Source organism: Euprymna scolopes, chromosome 10, assembly GCF_053919585.1.
Source record: "Euprymna scolopes isolate OS-2025 chromosome 10, ASM5391958v1, whole genome shotgun sequence".
In the NCBI taxonomy this organism is placed as follows: Eukaryota; Metazoa; Mollusca; class Cephalopoda; order Sepiida; family Sepiolidae; genus Euprymna; species Euprymna scolopes.
Window position 1 is genome coordinate 69,548,644 of NC_136491.1, and position 19,657 is coordinate 69,568,300.

General features: G+C 32.1%; 1 protein-coding gene across 1 annotated transcript in view; it reads left to right on the forward strand.

The window, feature by feature from the left end:
- Window positions 1-19,657, forward strand: part of LOC145286076 (small subunit processome component 20 homolog) — a 169,371-nt gene that overhangs the window by 136,193 nt on the left and 13,521 nt on the right. The window contains exons 52-57 of the mRNA XM_080134747.1: window positions 936-1,067; window positions 4,400-4,510; window positions 11,169-11,318; window positions 13,509-13,628; window positions 17,735-17,797; window positions 19,079-19,210. Coding sequence (XP_079990873.1) covers window positions 936-1,067; window positions 4,400-4,510; window positions 11,169-11,318; window positions 13,509-13,628; window positions 17,735-17,797; window positions 19,079-19,210 — 708 coding nt within the window. The remainder of the gene's footprint in view (window positions 1-935; window positions 1,068-4,399; window positions 4,511-11,168; window positions 11,319-13,508; window positions 13,629-17,734; window positions 17,798-19,078; window positions 19,211-19,657) is intronic.

Below are 19,657 nucleotides of genomic sequence, written 5' to 3' on the forward strand. Positions count from 1 at the left end.
TTCACATGGACTTGAAAGGTCCTTGAATGGCCTTAAAAATGCCTTATTTGTTTTATTACCATAAAAATATGGAAAATATCTTGAAAAAGCCTTGAAAATTGTATTCTTTAAGCCCAGTAAAAATAAAATTGAAATAAATTTTATTAAATTATTTTTTAAGTATTAATAAAAATATTAAACTATTTTTTAAATATTGAAAATTAAATCGAAATACATTGTTCTTAAATTGCATCACATTATTATGGATATTAGAGTTACATTCCTTTATCATGAAACTGCCTCATCTTTTCCATATAATAACATCGGATAGGGATGTACCTCTTGTATCCAAATACCAGAAATTCAAAATTAAAAAGTAAAATGAACACAGCGTAGACCAATCTACACTGGGGAAAATAACATTTAATTGCACTTGGTTGGTCAAACATAAGTGGATCAGGAAATGTAAATATGATTGTTGACAGGCATATTGTTGTGTATGTAAAAAGACATTTGTTTTGAGCAAAATCGGTGAGACTGGCACTAAACACAAAATGAATGAAAGCTGTAAATAGTTGATCAGTTTTGTTGTGCGTTAGAGAACTTCATGTAAATAACTGTGTGATCTTTTAAAACTACTTCATGAAATAAAGAGATAAATGAAAATGACTTTTTGGTTTGTTATACCATTGTTTATATATCAAATTTTGTTTTAAAAACTTGATTGGAGTCTAGACAAGACCTTGAAAAACTTTAAAAATCCTTGAAAATGGACATTGAAACTCTGTATGAACCCTGAAGAAGAAGATTGTTAGTGAATCAAGTTGAATTTTGCATAAGAGTTTTTGTGTTATTAGGTGGGCAGATCCAGGATGTGTTAAAATTGTAAAATCATTTTTACACATGCAGAAACGTGTAATTATGTTTTTTTTGTTTTTCTTTATCTACTTTTTCAGATTGTGACCATCTTAGTACGTGAAATCAACTATTATAAATTAAGTACTGAACAATTGCATGTGTTGGTAATTTATTGTGAAGAGGATATTTGTGATTATACAAGACACTCTACTGCTTTCACCCTTATCAAGGTAAAAGGTTTTCTTTTTTTAATCTTTTGAATATATATATTTTTTGATGATTTAACCAGCATTAACTTTTGACTGATAAATTTTTAGTTCAGTACGATGAATAAAAAAATCTTTCAGAAATGATGATAATCCATTTTGAAAATAAGTTTCAAATTAAAGATGTGAATATTTAATTTATTTACAAATTGACCCAATCAGCAGTAATGTAATATTCAAAATTGTTATGAAGCTACAGATAAAAAAATTTAAAGCAGCAAAATAAATAATTAATTCTTTGATATTAAAAAAGAAACCAATATTAACATTATATTACCAAAATCTGTAAAATCAAGATAAAAAAATATATTTTAATTCATACAGATTTCATATTTATTATTATAAATCCAATTCTCTATTGAATATTGCACCCAATATATAGTAATGATTTAAAAAATTTGAGTGTCATCTGCTAGAATTGAAAACAAAGCATTAAGTGCTCCAGTGGTAGTCCACTATCACATGACCTAAACCATGGATGTCAAAAATTAATGTAATTTAATATTTAAATGTATATTTGTGCATGTATAGAGGGACATTTTAAGTCAGCTTGGACTCGCCAAACTCCAAGTTTTCAATTTTGACTCCTTAGCAGTTATTTTTTCCAGCTAAAAAACCAAATTGAATTTTTTCCACAGGTCTGAATCATCTATATATCAAGTTTTTAAGTCTGTAGACCAAAAATTGGCAGTAGTTTGGTACACACAGACAAGGCCACTTATATATATATATATATATATATATATATAAAAATAAAATCTGATCCCGCATTTTGCTAATTCCTATCCTCTGATGAGAAGGAAAGTATTTCTTCGAAACTCCGCAGATTAAGGACTATCCACTTATTAAGTGTTTCCTTTTCAGATTAAATATGTTTTGAACTCTTTTTCAAAGTGTTTTTTAACATGTTTTATTAACTATTTGCTCTTATATATATATATATATATATATATATATATATTGCTTTATTTTTCCTTGCTTTCCTTTTATATTTTCCTTGTCACCTCTTTTTGTTCTAGTCCTTTATTGTTTACTTCTTTTGAACTTCTTTCTCGCTTTCCTTTTTCTCCACATACCCCCCCCCCCAATATTTTCCATTTCTAATCTAAATGTATTGGAAGTTAGTATTGTCTTTTATATGATGCTGGCCTTTTCTCCTCTTCTGATGAGAAGCATTTAGCTTCGAAATGCCATGGTCTAAAGAGCATTCTCCCTTTTTCCATTTCTTTAACCCTCATTGTATTGATAGTATAATAAAAACCAATGTAACTTATTCTCTCTCTCTCTATATATATATATATATATAGTTCCTGCCTGTTCATTCACACCCTTTTTTGTAAATCGCGGGAGGGGCTACATATGCACGAGGCATTTTTTAAAATAAAATATAACATTTTACTTTATTCATTATTTGGAATATTATTATTAAGAATAGAAATGGGGATATGTGGAACAGGAGTAATCACAGGTCCTGATTCATTGCCGTGAAATGCTAGATATCCCCTAAGAAGGTCAAAGACTATAAAGTTATCAAAATTATTATATCTCTGTCCCACCCAATGAATGCGCACACTCCAAATATTTAATATAAAATGGAGGAATAAAAAAAGTTTATATGGTGTTATGAGTTGCGAGGCAGGAAGACATAGAATTTGTCATTTGATATCAGGTCTTCCTTTTGGTTGTTTGATAATCTTAGGTTTTGGTTGATCAAATCCTTGCATGTGATGTTGCATGAAACATGTTCTTTTGCATCTTGTTTGGAAAACAAATATTTAGTGAGGACAGTAAATATTAATTTTGTTGACCAAAACCAATGTACGATTCAATTCAATAAATCAAACGTTAAATCTGCAGTTCAACTTCAGGAGATATCTTTTAACAAAACAATAGCATTCATTAGATAAGCATTTAAAGCCCTAAGTATAATACAAATAAAAGTTAATTTTTGATTTAGTATCTGACGAGGTGCCTTAAATAAGTTTCCAAACTTTTTTCATATGGGCACTGTTATTGATAGTACACACATGAAACTAGTCCCCTTCGAAGTAATCTCCTCCAGCTGCAATGCACTTGTACCATTCCAATAACTCGTGAAAGGCTCCGTGGAGGTCCTCTTGTGTGAGCATGTCAATGACCCTAATCACAGCCTCTTTCATCTTCTCAATTATCTCATAATGACAGCCTCCAAGGTTTTCCTTGAGCTTAGGGAATAACCAAAAGTCACAGGGAGCAAGGTCTGGATTATAGAGAGAGTGAGGAATTGTCCTGATGGCCATCTAGGCTAAATAGTCTGTGACAGAGATGGAACATCCTTGGAACTCTTCTGAATCTTCAGTTTCTTGTGAATAATTGTATATTCAGTTTCCACACTCATAAAACTGTGCATTTATCTCTATAGATACATGATGGTTCTTATCCATAAAATTCTTTATTTGGGCAATCAACTCTGGTATTCTGACTTCCTTACTCCTCCCACACCTCTTAACATCCCTCACAGACTCGTTGCCTTCCTTGAATCTCTTATGCCATTCAAAAACTGATGCTCAATTCATGCAAAATGATCCAAAAGCAATCTGAAGTATTTCATATGTTTCTGTGGCACTTTTTCTACGTTTAAAACGGAATTTTATTGCATATCGTTCTTCTAAAGTGTCCTCACATCCACATTGCATTCTTGAAATTCATTAACTGTGACAACCAGGCTTTAGTAGGGTGCATTCCAATTCCTGCTGTAGCTGTTTATTTGAAGCTGAAATCATAAAAATTGGTCAGTCATCTCATAAGATGTAGCAATACCATACTGAATTTTCAAGAGTCTATGACAATTTTAAATGCCTGTACAAAATAAATCTGGAAACTTAGTGAAGGCACAAGTCTACTAACTTGATCAACTGCATATTTGAAATCAAGTATATTTATTCTACTAATTAAGTCCACTGACCTATTACACGAATTCAGACTAATTTGTTACACTCATTAGTTTTTATAGCCAGTAAAATGGACCAAACAAGCAAGCTCTTAGTTGAAAATTATATTTAATTTGTTCATAAATTAAACTAAAATGCTAGAATAAAAGTTTACCTGGTGAATGAGTTTTTCACAATTTTATAAATAGAAATAACTATTATTCAAGAAGTTTCTTTCAAATCTCTTCGGGTGGTTATAAGTTAAACTGTTTAAAAGACATATCAGATGAATCTTGAAGAAAAATCTTCAAAATTAAAATTTTTTTTTTTTTTATAAGCTTTTGCATTGTGTCTAATCAATTTGATTTTCAATCATTTTTTCTTTAGGCAATTTTACACAGAAAAATTGATAGTCCAGAAATTGCTGACATGATGAGCATAATAAAACAGATGGCCATAACTTCTGAAGTATCATATGTCAGAAAACAATGTCGAGAGGTAACATTTCATTTTCTACTCTATTTTTAAGACTTTATAAGAAAAAGTATACTTTTAATCATCCTTTATTCTTCTAACTTTATCACATTTGATATTTTTAACTGCATAATTTAATGTGCAAGTCATTGAATATAGGATATAAATCTTGGTAATCAAGTTTTAGATTTTGATATTACCTATTCTAATATTAGGTTACTCTTGCTACCATAAATTTATATATTTTAAGAGTCATAGCATTTTTTACACTTGTATGAAGATAAGTCTGTAAATGTTATAAGAAATTTTATTGAATATATATTGCTCAAAGATTAAAAATTACAAAAAAAATAAAATAAAATCACTAAAACTAAAAATATTAATTGTAACAAGTTAATGTTTCCTCCTCTTATCTTTCTCTCTATATATCATGGAAATAATACTTGAAGAATAAAACTGTTGTTTTAATAATTTATTGTTATTATAATTATAAGATAATAAAAAATTATTGAAACAGTAACATCAGTTTATGTTTCAACTACCATTTTAAAATTTTTCAAAATATATCTCTTGAAGCATACATGGAATCTCTTCTCTCTCTCTTTCTCTATATATATACTTTTATTGTCACCAAAATCAGTGAAATCGCCCATTCATCAAGCAAATTGATTAATTGCCTGCTCTAGTCAGGAACCCCACTGTGGTTCACTAGGAGGAAGCTCACATGCCTCCCCATAGTTACTTAGTCCACAATATATGTAGTCTATATTGCATTGTAGAGAATTTAGTTTTGATTTTATGAAATTATTTTTACATAAAGTAATTGCAGAAGTACCAAACTATGCTTGCGCAGTTACATTTACAGACAAATGGAAGGGGCCATTTTAAGTTTATTTGGAATTTTACTTCTACAAATCTTGCTATATTTTTTATCATATTTTTAAGTTAAATACAATTTTATGGTATCCTTCAATAACAAAAACACATTGAATAAAATCAGCTTCAGTGACCCATTACTGGGAACTCAAAGAAAACGGCTGTTCGCTAATAATTAAGTAGCAAATAGTATGATATGCCAGTTAATTATTTTATAATATTTTCAAGTTCTATTGTTACAGTATCTTTTGTTGATTAAATTGTTAGGTGAAAGTACAGAATTGTTAACATGATAAGAATGAGTTTATTATTTCAGCATAGTCTGTAAACTGTAGAAGTCGAAAATGCAATTTCATAAAAAAATTTGCTTTTTAAATGCAGTAAAAACTTTCCCCCATTTATCTGTAAATGTACATGCATAACAGTTACTTCTGCAGTATATGGACCATACTGAAATAAGTTGGTTGATTGCTTTTGTTTTATGGCATATCAACCCTTTTGGGTTATTTAATGCTGAATCCAGTGATTTTAAAAAAAATATTTCATGTTCTAGATTTTTTATATCTTCAAGTAATTAGTTGTCTTGTTTTTTTTTTTTTTTTTTTTGTATTTTTTTTTTTTAGTCATATTGAATTTAACCATTAAAAAAAATAATTGGGGGGGGGGGCTTAATCTTCAAATATTTATTCATAGGGTTTAGTTGAGTGGTTTTGTAGAGAGAAGTTATTTTTCTTTTGTTTGTTTGCTTGATGAGATGTTTAACCAGAATATCAAACCTCATTAATTTATTTTTTAATACATGGAAAAAAAAAACAAAAAAATCTTTTTCCTTTTTTATATTTTTGAGAATAGTCTTGTTATTCTCAAAAAATTTCGTCTAAGCAGTTGTTTCGAAAATATTCTTCATATTGTTAGATTTTAGATATTGTTTTCTAGTGGTATCAAGGGCTCTACATTCTACAAAAAGATGTTTGATGGTGCAAATTTTCTGACAGAATAGACATTTTTTTTTTAGAGTTGTTCTATTTGAAATGGCAGCACATACCACTGTACTGTGGTCTTTCGAGCTGTCAGTAAAAATTTGTAGATTGTCAGGGTATTTCAGAAGAATATCATCGTTTTTTTTCATGGTAGGTACTAGGGTGGGTTTTTGCTTTTGGGGGTCCGTTTAATTTTAGAATTATTTTTGGTTTTTTGGATAATCCAAGGTGGAGTTTGAGGCAGAATGTGTTCCTGGATATTTTCAACAGGCATTTCTGATTCCTGTAGTATTAATTCCATTTGAAGACTAAAGGGTTTTATAGCTTTTCTTTTTGTTTCAAATGACTCCTTATATCTTGGATTGAATGTAATTTCATATACTGGATTATTTGGGTGTGCTTTTAATTTAGTTTAATATTGAGCACCCAGTTTGTGACCCCTTATATTTAAAGAAATCTTTCAACTGGGTATGTTCTAAAAGCACTGAGTGCTAATCTTGGGTCTCAATGGCAGATCGGATCTAAAATCTTAAGGTAAAAGTTTCTAACTGATTGGTATATAAAACTACCGTAATCTAGTTTATATCTAATCAATGTCCTATATTGTTTCATTAAAGTTTCTTGGTCTACTTCTTACTCTGTGTGAGGTATCACATGCAGTAGTTGTAGTCTTTTATTTCAACTACTTTTTTTTTTTTTTTTTTACTTCTTAGGTTCTTCAGGTGGGGATGAATGTCAGTTTTTTTATCAAATATTAATCCCAGAAATTGGTGTTCATTTACAGTGGGGATTACCGTTATTTCGAATTTCAGTGTAGGGTTATTGTGAAGTTTTCTCTTCTGACAGAAATGTATGCATTTAATTTTTTATTTGGAGAATCTATATCCATTTTTTGTTGCCTATTTGTTCAATTTGTTTAGGCATTGTTGGAGTTTGTGTTCAATGGTGTGTATATATTTTGATCTGCAATACACCAGGAGATCTTCTACATATAAAGATCCCTCAATGCTAGGGTCCAAACATTTTACTATGCTGTTGATTTTAACATTGAATAGCGTCACAGATAATACACTTCCTTGAGGGAATCCCTCCTCTTGGCTCCATGGTGTCAAGGAAAGTGGATCCAATGTGAACCCTAAATTTGCGGTCAGATAAGAATCCCTTTATAAATTGTGGGAGTCTGCCTTTTAAATCAAGATTATGCAAGTTTCTCATTATTCCATAATTCCATGTAGAGTCATAAGTCTTCTCTAGGTTGAAAAAGATTGCTGATTGGTGCTCATTCCTGAGAAATGCTTCCCTTATAGCTGTTTCCAGTCGGACTAGGTGTTGTACTTCTTTTATTATGAAATCCACATTGTAGGTTGGAGATAAAGTTGTTGGATTCAAGATACTAAAATAATCTGTCATTTATTATTTTCTCCATTATTTTACACAAACAGCTGGTTAATGAGATCGGTCCATAGTTTTGTGGGTTCAAATTCTCTTCTGATTTTGGGATTGCTATTATTGTAGGTTGCCTCTGTAATTCACCTTCTGTCCATAATTTGTTATAAGTTTTTAGTAGTAATTTTAGTGATTTTGTAGGGAGTTACCACAAGAATGTGTTGTTGTGTTGTGGGATCTTTTAATGGAATCTTTTAATTCGGTTAATGTAAGAAGTTTATTGTAATCTAGGTTTTTCGATTTAAAATTTAGTTTGTGCTGTTCAACATTTTGTTTAATTGTCATGAATTTTGTGTTATGGTTTTGATTGGATGAATTTTGGGAAAAGGTTTCAGCTAGTAAGTCTGCTATGTCCTTTTTATCAGTTACTCGGGAGTTATTTTTAAGGAGGTGTTTAATTGGTGTTGTTTAATGTTTACCTGCAATTTTTCGAATCATCTTCCATATTGCTCTCACTTCCGAGGAGGAATTCAATTTGCTGGCATAGTTTTTCCAGCATTATTTTTTAACTGCCTTAATTACCCAACAACTTTAGCTCTGTGTAGCTTGTATCAATCAGATTTGAAATTGTGGGTTGTTTTTGGAATTTCTTTAAAGCTGTTTTTCACAATTTGATGGCTTTCCGACATTTGTCATCAAACCAGGTTTTGCTGAGCCTGTTAGGTGCTGAGGTTTAAAGGATGCATTTGTTTGCGATTTCGATTAGTGTTCCGTGAAATATTTTACTGAGTTGTTGTTTGTCTCAGTGTGGTTCAACCTATTCCTACATTTTTCTTTGAATATTTGCCAATTTGTCTTATTTATTTTCCATTGGGGAGGTTTTTCTCTGTTAGATTTTGGGCTTTCTGTCAGTATTGGAAAATGATCATCATATACTTTCCAGTTAAAGTCAATATGTTGTATTGATGGCTAACATTAGCTTAGGTCAATGGCGGAGTGGTTTCTGCTAGTTGGGTTGAAGTGTGTAGGTGTGTAGGAAGCATATATCATTTTTGTTAATAAACTTTTCCAATGTGTTACCCTTTTTATTACTGCTGTAGGGTACATCGTTTCTGACTAGAATTGTTAGCCCCCCACCTCTAGTTATGAGTGTAATTAAATATTTGGCAGTTCTTAATATTAATGTTTTGTTTCAGGAAGGTTTCTTGGAAACAAACTATTGTAGGGTGTTCTTGTGTTAGTAGCAGAAGTAGTTGTATCACACTGTTATACAATCTAGTCAGAGTTCTGATAAAGAACTTTCCTCATTTTTATATTACACTGGACATATTTGTAACTTGTTGGCCACAACCTCTACCACTATTTATTTTTTTTTTGAAAATTCATAAACGGTGACATATATTACTTTTATTTATGCAAGAAGAATGTCTTAATTCTTATTGCATAAATAAAGTATTTTTACTTCTACAAGCATAAATATTGGCTATATATAGTTTAATTTTATTCAAAGAAAACAAAGAAGGGGTGAAAAGCCCTTCATGAAAATTCAAATATCTTTAATTTTTGTGAAATTTTAACAAATATTAGACGTCAATTAAAAATATTTCCCAAATTTTAGTTTATTTTGAAGTATTTTCAAGGGTTTTTAGGGAACATAATATGAGCACAATCTCCCATTTAAAATTTAAGATGTTAGATTCACATTAAATTTAATTCATAATCAGTAAATGCTAATCCAGCAAGATTCTCCAAATTTCAATTTCTTAAAATCCCTTCAAGCTTAAGCCTTAAATTTTAGACATGTGCTAAAATCATAATTATGTAATAAATTTTCATAAAAATTGAATAAGGATTCTAGACTTGTGGTTTAGTAACACTATATCTTGATTTTTATCTTCATAATGGGGCATAAAAGTGGTGCAAAACTGGGGGATTAATTTTTCCCATCCTGAGACAAGTATTCAATTAGTTTAGCATAAGTATAATATTTTTATGATGCAAATATTAATATAGAAATGGCAAAATGTGTTATTTTTAATATAGTTTTAAGTATTTGTATATGGTAAACTCTAAGGACCCCAATTCTCCTTTCACATTGTGAAAGTGATCATTTTGTATGTACATTCAGTATTAATAAGTTATATATTATAATTAACATAGGCACTAGTGACAAATCATATTTTTGCAATAAAGTATTTTGAAATTGCTGTCAAAATATTTTATAGTTGGAAATAATTATTTTTATAGTAACACTAGCGGGGGTACCCGGCGTTGCCCGAGTGTTTGTTTCCGGGACGGGGGGGGGGGAGTTTAAAAAAATGTTATGGTAGGTAAGTAGGAAGGATCAAACCCGGAGTCATGAGTAAAAGTAGGAAAATAAAGTGTGAAAAAAAAACAAAAAAAAAAAACATCTGCAACGTTAACAGTTCGGCCACCAAGAAAAGTCCATTCCAGTTGTTTAGGGAAAAAAAAAAAAAAAAAAAAAAAAAAAAAACGACTACGGTAGGTCGGTGCGAACGTGAAAATATAATGTGAATTGTCCAGCACGCTAACCACTACGCCACAGAGCACTGCAGCTTAGTTTAGTGATTTTAAATAACTTCACATGAAAGAACTACGAAGCCAAACCGGTGTTCTCTTCTCAACTGTTCCTTGTGAACGATCCCCAAATGGTGTTAAGTGGTGGCAGGGGGAGGAGGAATTTATTAGAGAGAAAATATTTTACCACTTCCATTGATCTTAACCGATTTTGGCTGTGACTTCTCAGCAGAAAAAGTATAGAAATCTAAGATTATCGAGGAATTTGAGAAATAATAAGCCTATAACACACCTCAGATATTGTTCTGCCATTTGTGCATATTATATTTGCATGAAATATCTTGATTTTTAATCCTATTAATGTAAAAATCAGACGGGAAAAAATGAGTTCACTTTATTTATATAGATATTTTGAAAAAGTAGGAAATATTTACTCAAAATTTTATGTTTAAAAATGAACATTTAGGTAGAATGGAATTTAAATCATTTTAATTTTTTAAAAATTGAATTATTCTTAATAATTTTTATTTCCCGTCATATATTTTGCAGAAACTATATTTCAAACATAAATTAATCCAAAAGTGCATAAGTATTGAAAAATTTGACCCTTAGTTGAGTTTTGCTAGATTTATTAAACACATGTATATCTGTAGCTTAAAAATGGCGACTATATTTAAGGCACTGATAATATAAATATGATGTTAGTCTTTCATTTTCCTTGTTTTCGTATGCTGAAAAATTAAAAAAAAATTTTTTTACCAATTTATTTTAAGCTTGAATGGTACAACAGTTATGATGCTAATATGAACTTATAGTTGCATTGTGTTACATATAAGTGGGAGGGGAATAATTTTATGGTGCACTTTGGAGGTACCTAGTAAACTCTTTTTCTTGTGTTGCAGACAGTTCTTCGATATTTGCTGGATTATTCGCTTGCAGACAAAGGACGTGCTTATGTGGAATTTTTTGTGAAGCATTTGGGTTTTTCTATTGAAACTGGAAGATTATCAGCCATTGAAATCCTGACTGCAATCATAAGGACATTCCCACCTGTAAGTATACTTATCTTTTCTTTGAACAAATTTAATTTCCATTATTATACTTACATCACAAATGAGATTTTACTAAACTGACTAGCAGTATTCACCCAACGTTGCTTGTGTGGAGATATATTGCTTGCCAAAAGATTTTTTAGAAAAACTCTAGGGTTACAATCAGGATTCGGTTCTGGGGTTCGGGAAGGAGTGAGTCACTCGCTTGACAACAGCACATTTCTGCCCTCTTCTTTTCCAATCGACCACACCTGGCCTCTCGCCACCAATGTCACACCGCACAATCTGAACGTCAGCAACACGAAATACTTTTCAAGAGAAGATGTTCATGACTTTTTTCTTTTTGCCACCTCCAGGGAATTTTTCCCAGCTTTTATATCCTCCTATCTAGAAAAAAAGGAAGAGACAGGAAAAAAAAAAAAGCTTCTCCCATCATACCCTGCTTTCCCAAGATGCCCTTCATGTATATAAATGAGCTAGCCATCCTTTCCTTCTTCTTTCCCAAAGAGCGATGCAGATATGCCCGGTACGTTTTTTTTGTTTTTTTTTTGTTTTTCTAACCATATACCCCACAAAAACTAATTTCAAATATCATGTTTAAAATTTTTGCCTTGAAAAAAAAAAAGTTAAAAAGAACATTTCCAATATGAGCTAATGAAAAACAAAACTGTTTGGTGGTATTCTAGAAAAGAACCTAGTTATTTTATATTCTAAAAATGCCAGTAGAAATAATTATTTTAATGTTTAAACCATTTTGAACTAAAATTTAAAGATTATTCTCCAGGTGTAATTCTTTATAAGGGATAATGGTGCTAGGATCAGCTAGAACTCCATATGAAAAGTATATAGTGGATTGCTTAACCTTAATGATGTCATGTAGATTGATATTAAGTTCAAGTGATGGCAGAAGTTTACCTAAGCCAGTGGTTTCCAAACGTTTATCTCTGAACTGTATTTTCAGAATAAAATATTGGTTTCTGGAACACCTAATTTTGTGCTGATATGAAATGCATTAAAAAATCAAAGAAAAAAGGAAAATTCTAAGTAATAGTGATTCGGAACATGAAACACTCTTACTTTATAATATGTTCGTTGGATATGCAGAAAATATAAAGCCATGCAGCTATATAAAGATTTTTAGAAAATTTTTTCATTTTTTTTTTCTTTCTTTCAATTTTCCTACTATACCTGCATGCTGCACTTTATAGGAACTGCTGAGCTAAGCAATACTTCATGTAAAGTTTTGAAAAGTAGAAGTGATAGACCAGTATCAACGTTTAATTAAGGAATTGGATCTCCATTTAAGTAAATCAAATCTAATGTAAAGATAAAATGTTGTCATTTTTCATCAACAAATATATCAGTATTCCCTAAAAGAACCAAGAATATCATGACCCCTCGAAATGCAATGGTGTTAAGAGGGTATATATAACTTAGTACTCTTTTGATGACACTATATCAAAGACTATATAACATAATACTCTTTCAACGGCTGTATAACACGGTACTCTATTGCCAACTGCATAATATGGTATTCTATCACCGACAGCATAATGCGACACTCATCCGATGACTATATGACATTACCTCCAATTAGTTTGGAAGTTAATATATTAAAAAGTTTTAACATTTTGTATTACTATGCACTCACACTATCACTTGCAGATGACATCAAACTAGGGCGCCTCTAATTTGGGAGCTTTGCTGAGTGTGGAGTCCTTCGTTATTTGCATTTACTTTCGTTGGAATATTATGTCATTGTCTCTCAGTTCAAATAGAATCTGTTTCAGGTATGACATAAAATTGCAGTCAGTGTTTTGCATATAAATTAACCAACTTGAAACCAAAGTAGTTTGTTATCATAACAATTAAATTCAACAAAGATTTCATATGCCATAAAACAAAATAACCAACAGCACATGTGAAAGAATTATATTATTTGGATTATTTTGACTACTGTTATCTGCTTGGTACTAATTTTTTTAAATAAATTGTACTTATTGTCAATAATGTGGCACAGCAATGATAAATTAAAAGTGTCTATTTATAAAGTATGTTTGATTTGTTAGCTTAAATGCTATTTGGGTCTGAGTTTAAAAATTCAGCATAAATGAGAATTGTTCTTTTGTTAATGTTTTGAAAATTTTGGAAAGTTTTTCTAATGTTTAATTGTTCTCTTTATGATTTCAGCATTTTATTGCAGACGAAGCCCTCTTTTTTTTCTTACCTCTCAGTGCCTCTTTAATAAATGATAAATCTGCAGCGTGCCGTAAGAATATTGCCAGTTTGATAAAAATGTTGATAGAGAAGGTAAGAAATACTTGTTAAAAAGTTTAAACAATTTGTTTAATGTTCTAGTTGGTTGAGAACGGATAACCAGTTTGTGTGCAAGAAATGTGAGATGATTGTTCAGATGTGGAGAAAGTATATCTGGATTCATGTTGCCGAGAAGTTTTGTTACCTTTGTAATACCATTGAAGCAGAAAGTAGAGCAGGTGTTAGTGTTAGTGTAAGAATTAGGAGTGCATGGAGTAAGTTCAGGCACATTCTGTCATTAATAATGAGCAGAGCGTTACCAGTGTTCACACCAAAGCGTTACCAGTGTTGTTTGTGATGCTTTATGGACATAACATCTGGCCAGTACGAAATGATATGAGATTGATGGCAATAAATGTGTAATGTGAGTCTTAAAAGATAACCTCAGAGGAAGATCAAATTTTGACAGGATATGAAAATGTGTGCAGAACAAGAGGCTTTTATGATACGACCACCTTGATAGAATAAATGAGTTTTTGGATTAGTAACTGTAGAACAGTTAGAGTAGCAGGTTCAGTTCACAGAGAAAACCCAAAGAAAATATGAAAGGAAGTGATAAGAATGGATTTGAGAGGATGAAATGATAAATAAAATCTTGGCTTAAAATAAGTTAGTTTAGAAGTTAATTTCTAATGCCATCCAACACATGCCAGATGTTAAATCGAATATAATGATGATGATGATGTATCAAAACAAAAACTAAACACAGTAAAATTGACAGGATTTAAAAGTTCTTGGATTTATTACTGTAAAATGTCAGAATTACTTTTTAAATAAAATGTGTCAGTTTAATGTTTTGATCTAGGATTTTGTTAAACTTTCAGTTTTGCAAAGAAATGTGCTTTAAATATGAAAATATCAGCACTTGTAGTTCAATTCTTAAATCTAAGCTTTGTTTTCATTTTTTTTTTTTCATAACTATTAAGAAGAATATTTAAAATTTATGGAAGATAACTTTGATTATTTAAAAATTTTATTTTGGGGAAATAGTATTTCTCTATTGTTGCAAATATATAAAAATAATATACTGAAATCATCTGAATAATTTGTTTTGTTACTTTCCTCCTTTGATTAAAACTCTGGATATTGACATATAAAAAGTTAAAACTAAAAAATCTATCTTCAATTCATTTAATATCGCTTTTCTCATGTTCAAGGGAGTTTTCTGATAAAAGCTCACACTTCAGTTTTCACAAGTCAGTTGTCTCCAAATTCCACTCTCTGCATGCTTGTCTAATCACGTACTTCCGAGTTTTCCATTGACCAGTCAACCTTTTTGTGATTTAGAATATCCATGTTTCTGCACCAGTTTATCCAGGGTGATGAAGTTTTACATAACTATACCAGTGTAATACGAGAGGTGTTCCAAAAGTAATGCCTCCTTTTTTTTTTTAATCTGTCCAAATAGATCAGAAGGGATTGCATTGTTATGATCATTGAACTTATGCATTCATGACCTGAAAGTTTCATTTCTCTGCCACAGATATTGACTGTGTGAAACTCTAAAAAAAGCAACTCCTGTCATGGACATGCATAAGAAGCAGAGATATGTCATTGAATTCCTGGCAAAAGTGCATTGTGAATGGTGCTGAATATGTATAAAAAAATAGATTCTAAAGCACAAGAGGCCCTTCGTTTTAATCGTACCACTTCTGTCTTTAACTTTTTTTTAACTTTTACTTTTGGAACGTCTCTTGTAGATTCATCTTTTTTTTTGCATGGAGGTCACGAGGTCACCACTTATCAAGGCCCGGAGGCCACTCAGGGATAAGGGTTATTGTGTGTACAGTAATCAATGAGATAGTATTGTAATCATTAGTATTGGAGATTTGATAGAGTGTCTTACTTAAGAGGGCGGTTTGTCAGGAATTTGTTTACGTTGGACTTGAAGACATCCAAGTTGTAGTTAGGTGGGAAAACGGGCAAACGGAAGAGAGTTCCACAGTCGTGCCCTTCTGAGAAAGAAGCTCTGCTCATGAAATCTACGTTTGGATTTAGGCACAAATAAAGAGTGGGGAAAATTATTGACAGTAGTTTCAGCCAGACGGGTGTTTCTCGCGAAAGATTGGCGAGGGTGGACGAGAGATTGGAGCTCAGACGAGCACTTGCCATGGAAATAACGATAAAACAAAGACAGGCTCGCAATATCTCTTCTGTGGGAGAGAGGCTGCAGGGAAGAGAAAAGGGCATCCCCCACTAAGCTACGAGGTCTATTTTGTACTCTGTCAAGGCAGGATAGGCTGTTTTTAGCAGCTCCTGCCCAGATATGTCAGCAGTACTCCATCGTTGGACGTACTTGGCTTTTATACAGATAGAGAATTGCATCAATAGTGAGATATTTTCTGGAGCGGTAGAAGGATCCCACCATTTTCCCAGCGTCCTTGGCAACAGATCTGATGTACGTGTTCCATTTCAGATCAGGAGTAAAGGTCAAACCCAAAAGCTTGTCAAAACATGGAGCCTCCCCAAGATGAGAGCCATCCATTTCAATTGATGCCAGATGGGGTTCAGAGCATTGATGATGTAAAGATAGAAGCTTGGTTTTGGATGCATTAAAAGTAACCAGCCACTTCTTCCCCCATTGTACCATGCGCTCAAGATCAGAAGAGAGAAAATTAGAGAGAACTTTGTCATTTATGGCCTTTGATGTGTTGCCATAGATGGTCATGTCATCAGCATAGATGTCAACGAATGATTTAAGTATGTGTTTTGGGAGATCATTGATGTAGATCAGGAAGAGAGTTGGGCCCAGGATGGACCCCTGAGGGACTCCAGCATTAATACTGTGGGCCTCTGATTTCTACCCATCAACCATCGAAGAGAAATGATTTAATGATTGAGAAAACATTACCAGTGATACCGTAGCTGGAAATCTTGTGAAGTAGGCCCTTATGCCATACCTTATCGAAGAAGGCCTTTTATATGTCAAGAGCAATTGCCCTGGAAAGGAAGCCTTTGTCAAGAGATTCACTAATCCTGAGATATAACCATTAGCACATCTGCTGTAGATCTTGCAGATCGGAAATCATATTGCATGTAACTAAGAAGGTTGTTTCTGCTGAGGTGGTTGACTACTACTTTATTTAATATGGATTCCAGTAGCTTACTCATGACACACAGGAGACTTATTGATCTGTACTGAGAGAGAGATGACTTATCACCTGAACTCTTAAATACAGGGCATACTGATGAGGTTTTCCAGGGTGTTGGAAAGCACTTCTCATCAAGGCAACGCTTAAGCAGTTTTGTAAGTATGGGGGCAAGTTCTGGTTGGAGCTTTTTCAACACTATAACTGGAATGCTGTTAGGGCCAGTTGCTTTACTGGAATCAAGGTTTTTGATTAGCTTGGCGACCTCATGCACAAATATTTGTATGTTGCATAGTGGGTTGTCTGTTATAGGAGGAAATACGGGTAGTTGATGGCCTTTAGCTTCAAAGTTCTTGACAAATAGTCTGGCCTTGTCTGATGCTGACGAGATGACCTCAGGTCCATTGATAATGGTTGGGATAGAACGCATGCTTCTGTTCAGGATCCTGTTTGCTATTTGCCAAAACTGATGGGAACCAAGCCGCTGCTCAGCTACTTTGGATTTAACAGACTGAGCATCTTGCATTGTTTATTACTCTTTTACAGTGGTTGCTAGCAGTCCTGAAAGCAGCTTTAGTCTCAGTCCATTATGTTGGTATCTTTAGGATAACCTTCATGTTGAGTAAGTGTAGTGCTTTCAATAAATCCTCTAACCTAATGCATTGGGTTTGGCCAGATTTTACGTTGCAGGTACTATCTGTCAGTGCACTGCAGTTGGAAGGGAGAGGACTGGATGATGCTCCATCATTCACTGTCCATATATAATGATGCTCCTAACATAGCTGCTATCCAACTAACTCTGAATGTAGAGAAAGATAGCATGCAATGTTATCAGAGGCAACAACATAAAATTTGCATTTGAAAATGAAAACCTGGAAATTCAAGAAACATATTCTACTTGTTTATTACTTATTTTCAAATTATTTTAAAATGTTTTCCCTTTCAACATTTATTTGTGTGCAAATTATTCTCCGACATTTTCTAATATTTTCAATTTTTATTTAATTATAGTTGGATTCAAGAATGCGGAGGGAACTTTTTACATTTGTTGTACAATGGTACGAAGATAAAAAGGTGAATATTTGAGGCTGTTAACAATTCAATAATTTCTGTTTTATTAATAAACTAGAAAACTAACCCTCTCAGGACCAGTATAAATAATTTCTCGAGCAAAACAGTTTATCATCATTTTTATGTCTCATGACAAAAATTAAAATCAAGATATAATGGTACTAAACATTATGTCTAGAACCCTTATTTCAATTTTGATCAAAATCCATCGCATTATTTTAATTCTAGAAAATGTCTAAAATTTAAGGTTTAAAGTTAAAAAGAAACTGAAATTCAGGGAATCTTTCTTTATTGGTGTCTATTAATTATGGATCAAATTTTATACAAATCTGAAATATTTAAATTTCTAAATTGGAAATTGTGCCCATGTTATGCTTCCTAAACTCTTAAATACTTCAAATTATCTGAAATTTAGTGAATATTTATTAACTGATATCTAATATCAGGTACGCTTACAGATTAGGCATGTGAAGGAGGTGCCGGGTGGAGCAGGGATATCCTGGTGAGCATGCCTCTTTGCACACTTCACTACATGGTCTTCTATTCACAGCTTTTCAATAATGTTCACTCTCTGTGAGCAGAGGGAATGCCAGAGATCCTGGCTGGAAGCAAGTTCTTCTAGTGAAGAGGGGTCTATTTGACACCTCTTCAGGGATCTCTTGATGTGGTCTTTGAAACACGTCCTCTGCCCAGCAGCACTGCATCGGCCTTGGAGTAATTGACCATAGAAGATGGTAATCAGTGGCTGGACATTCAAATAATGTGCCCCATCTTCTTTTATATACAAATATTTAAACATATGCACATTCCTAACTTTATATAAATAACTACTTGGATATGTATACAGTTTTCAGAAAAGCATTTCTATTACAAGATTTGGATGTGATCTAATTTTAGCCACCAAATTATATCATTTGTATAATCACCCAATTGTATCATTTATCAACTAGTAGGACAGATAATGCATTTGTGTTTTCATTCTGATTTTATTGATATATGTATAACAGAATTAAAGGATTTATGGTTTGCTATACTTTTTTACTTTTATTGTTATACTTTTGAATTAGAATTTTGTCAGTTATAAGAATTCCACCTGCTGTAAAGTTGGAAAGTGGGAAAACCTGACACTGGATGACCATTTCATTTCCAAGATGATGGTAAATCAAGCAGGATAAATGAAAAGGCCATACAGACACACATTTACGTTTATTTATTTGGACAAAACTGTTTCTTTTTCTTTGCATGATTTCTAAAGATCGGTTTCTCTTTATTTCTAATTTTCAGTTGCACTTACAGATTGTTGCAGCTCAGCTGATGGGCATTTATGTGGAAATAGAGAAGGATCAATTTAGCCATCGATTGAGCACAGTGTTACCTTTGTTCAATAAAAGTCTTATGTTTGACAATATTAAAGCTGTAAGTAATAAATTTCTTTCAATTTAATATTATTAAATAACTAATATATTTTGTATTATGCTGTTTTTTTTTTGTTGTTGATGCACATTTTTGCATGTGTAATATCATTAAATAATTAATTTAATCCATAGGGTGTGAAATAAAGAAAGATTACCAAAGAATGAAAAATGAGACTGACAGAATTAAAATGTATTTCTAGAAGAGAGATCACCTGACACGGGAGTCATCTTAGACCACTTGACTAGCAAACCTTTTTTAATCATTTATTTAATGATATTACCCATGTAAATATGTGCATCAAAAAAAAAATGCAACTGCCAGAAATAAATTCCATTATTATATTAGAAGGATGGTTTGCTGGAAGCATTGTGTCAGAAGCTCAAGTTCAAAGACGTTGGTAATGCAGCTTGGTAGAAAACCTCATTGGATGTGGTGAGGTAAACAGAA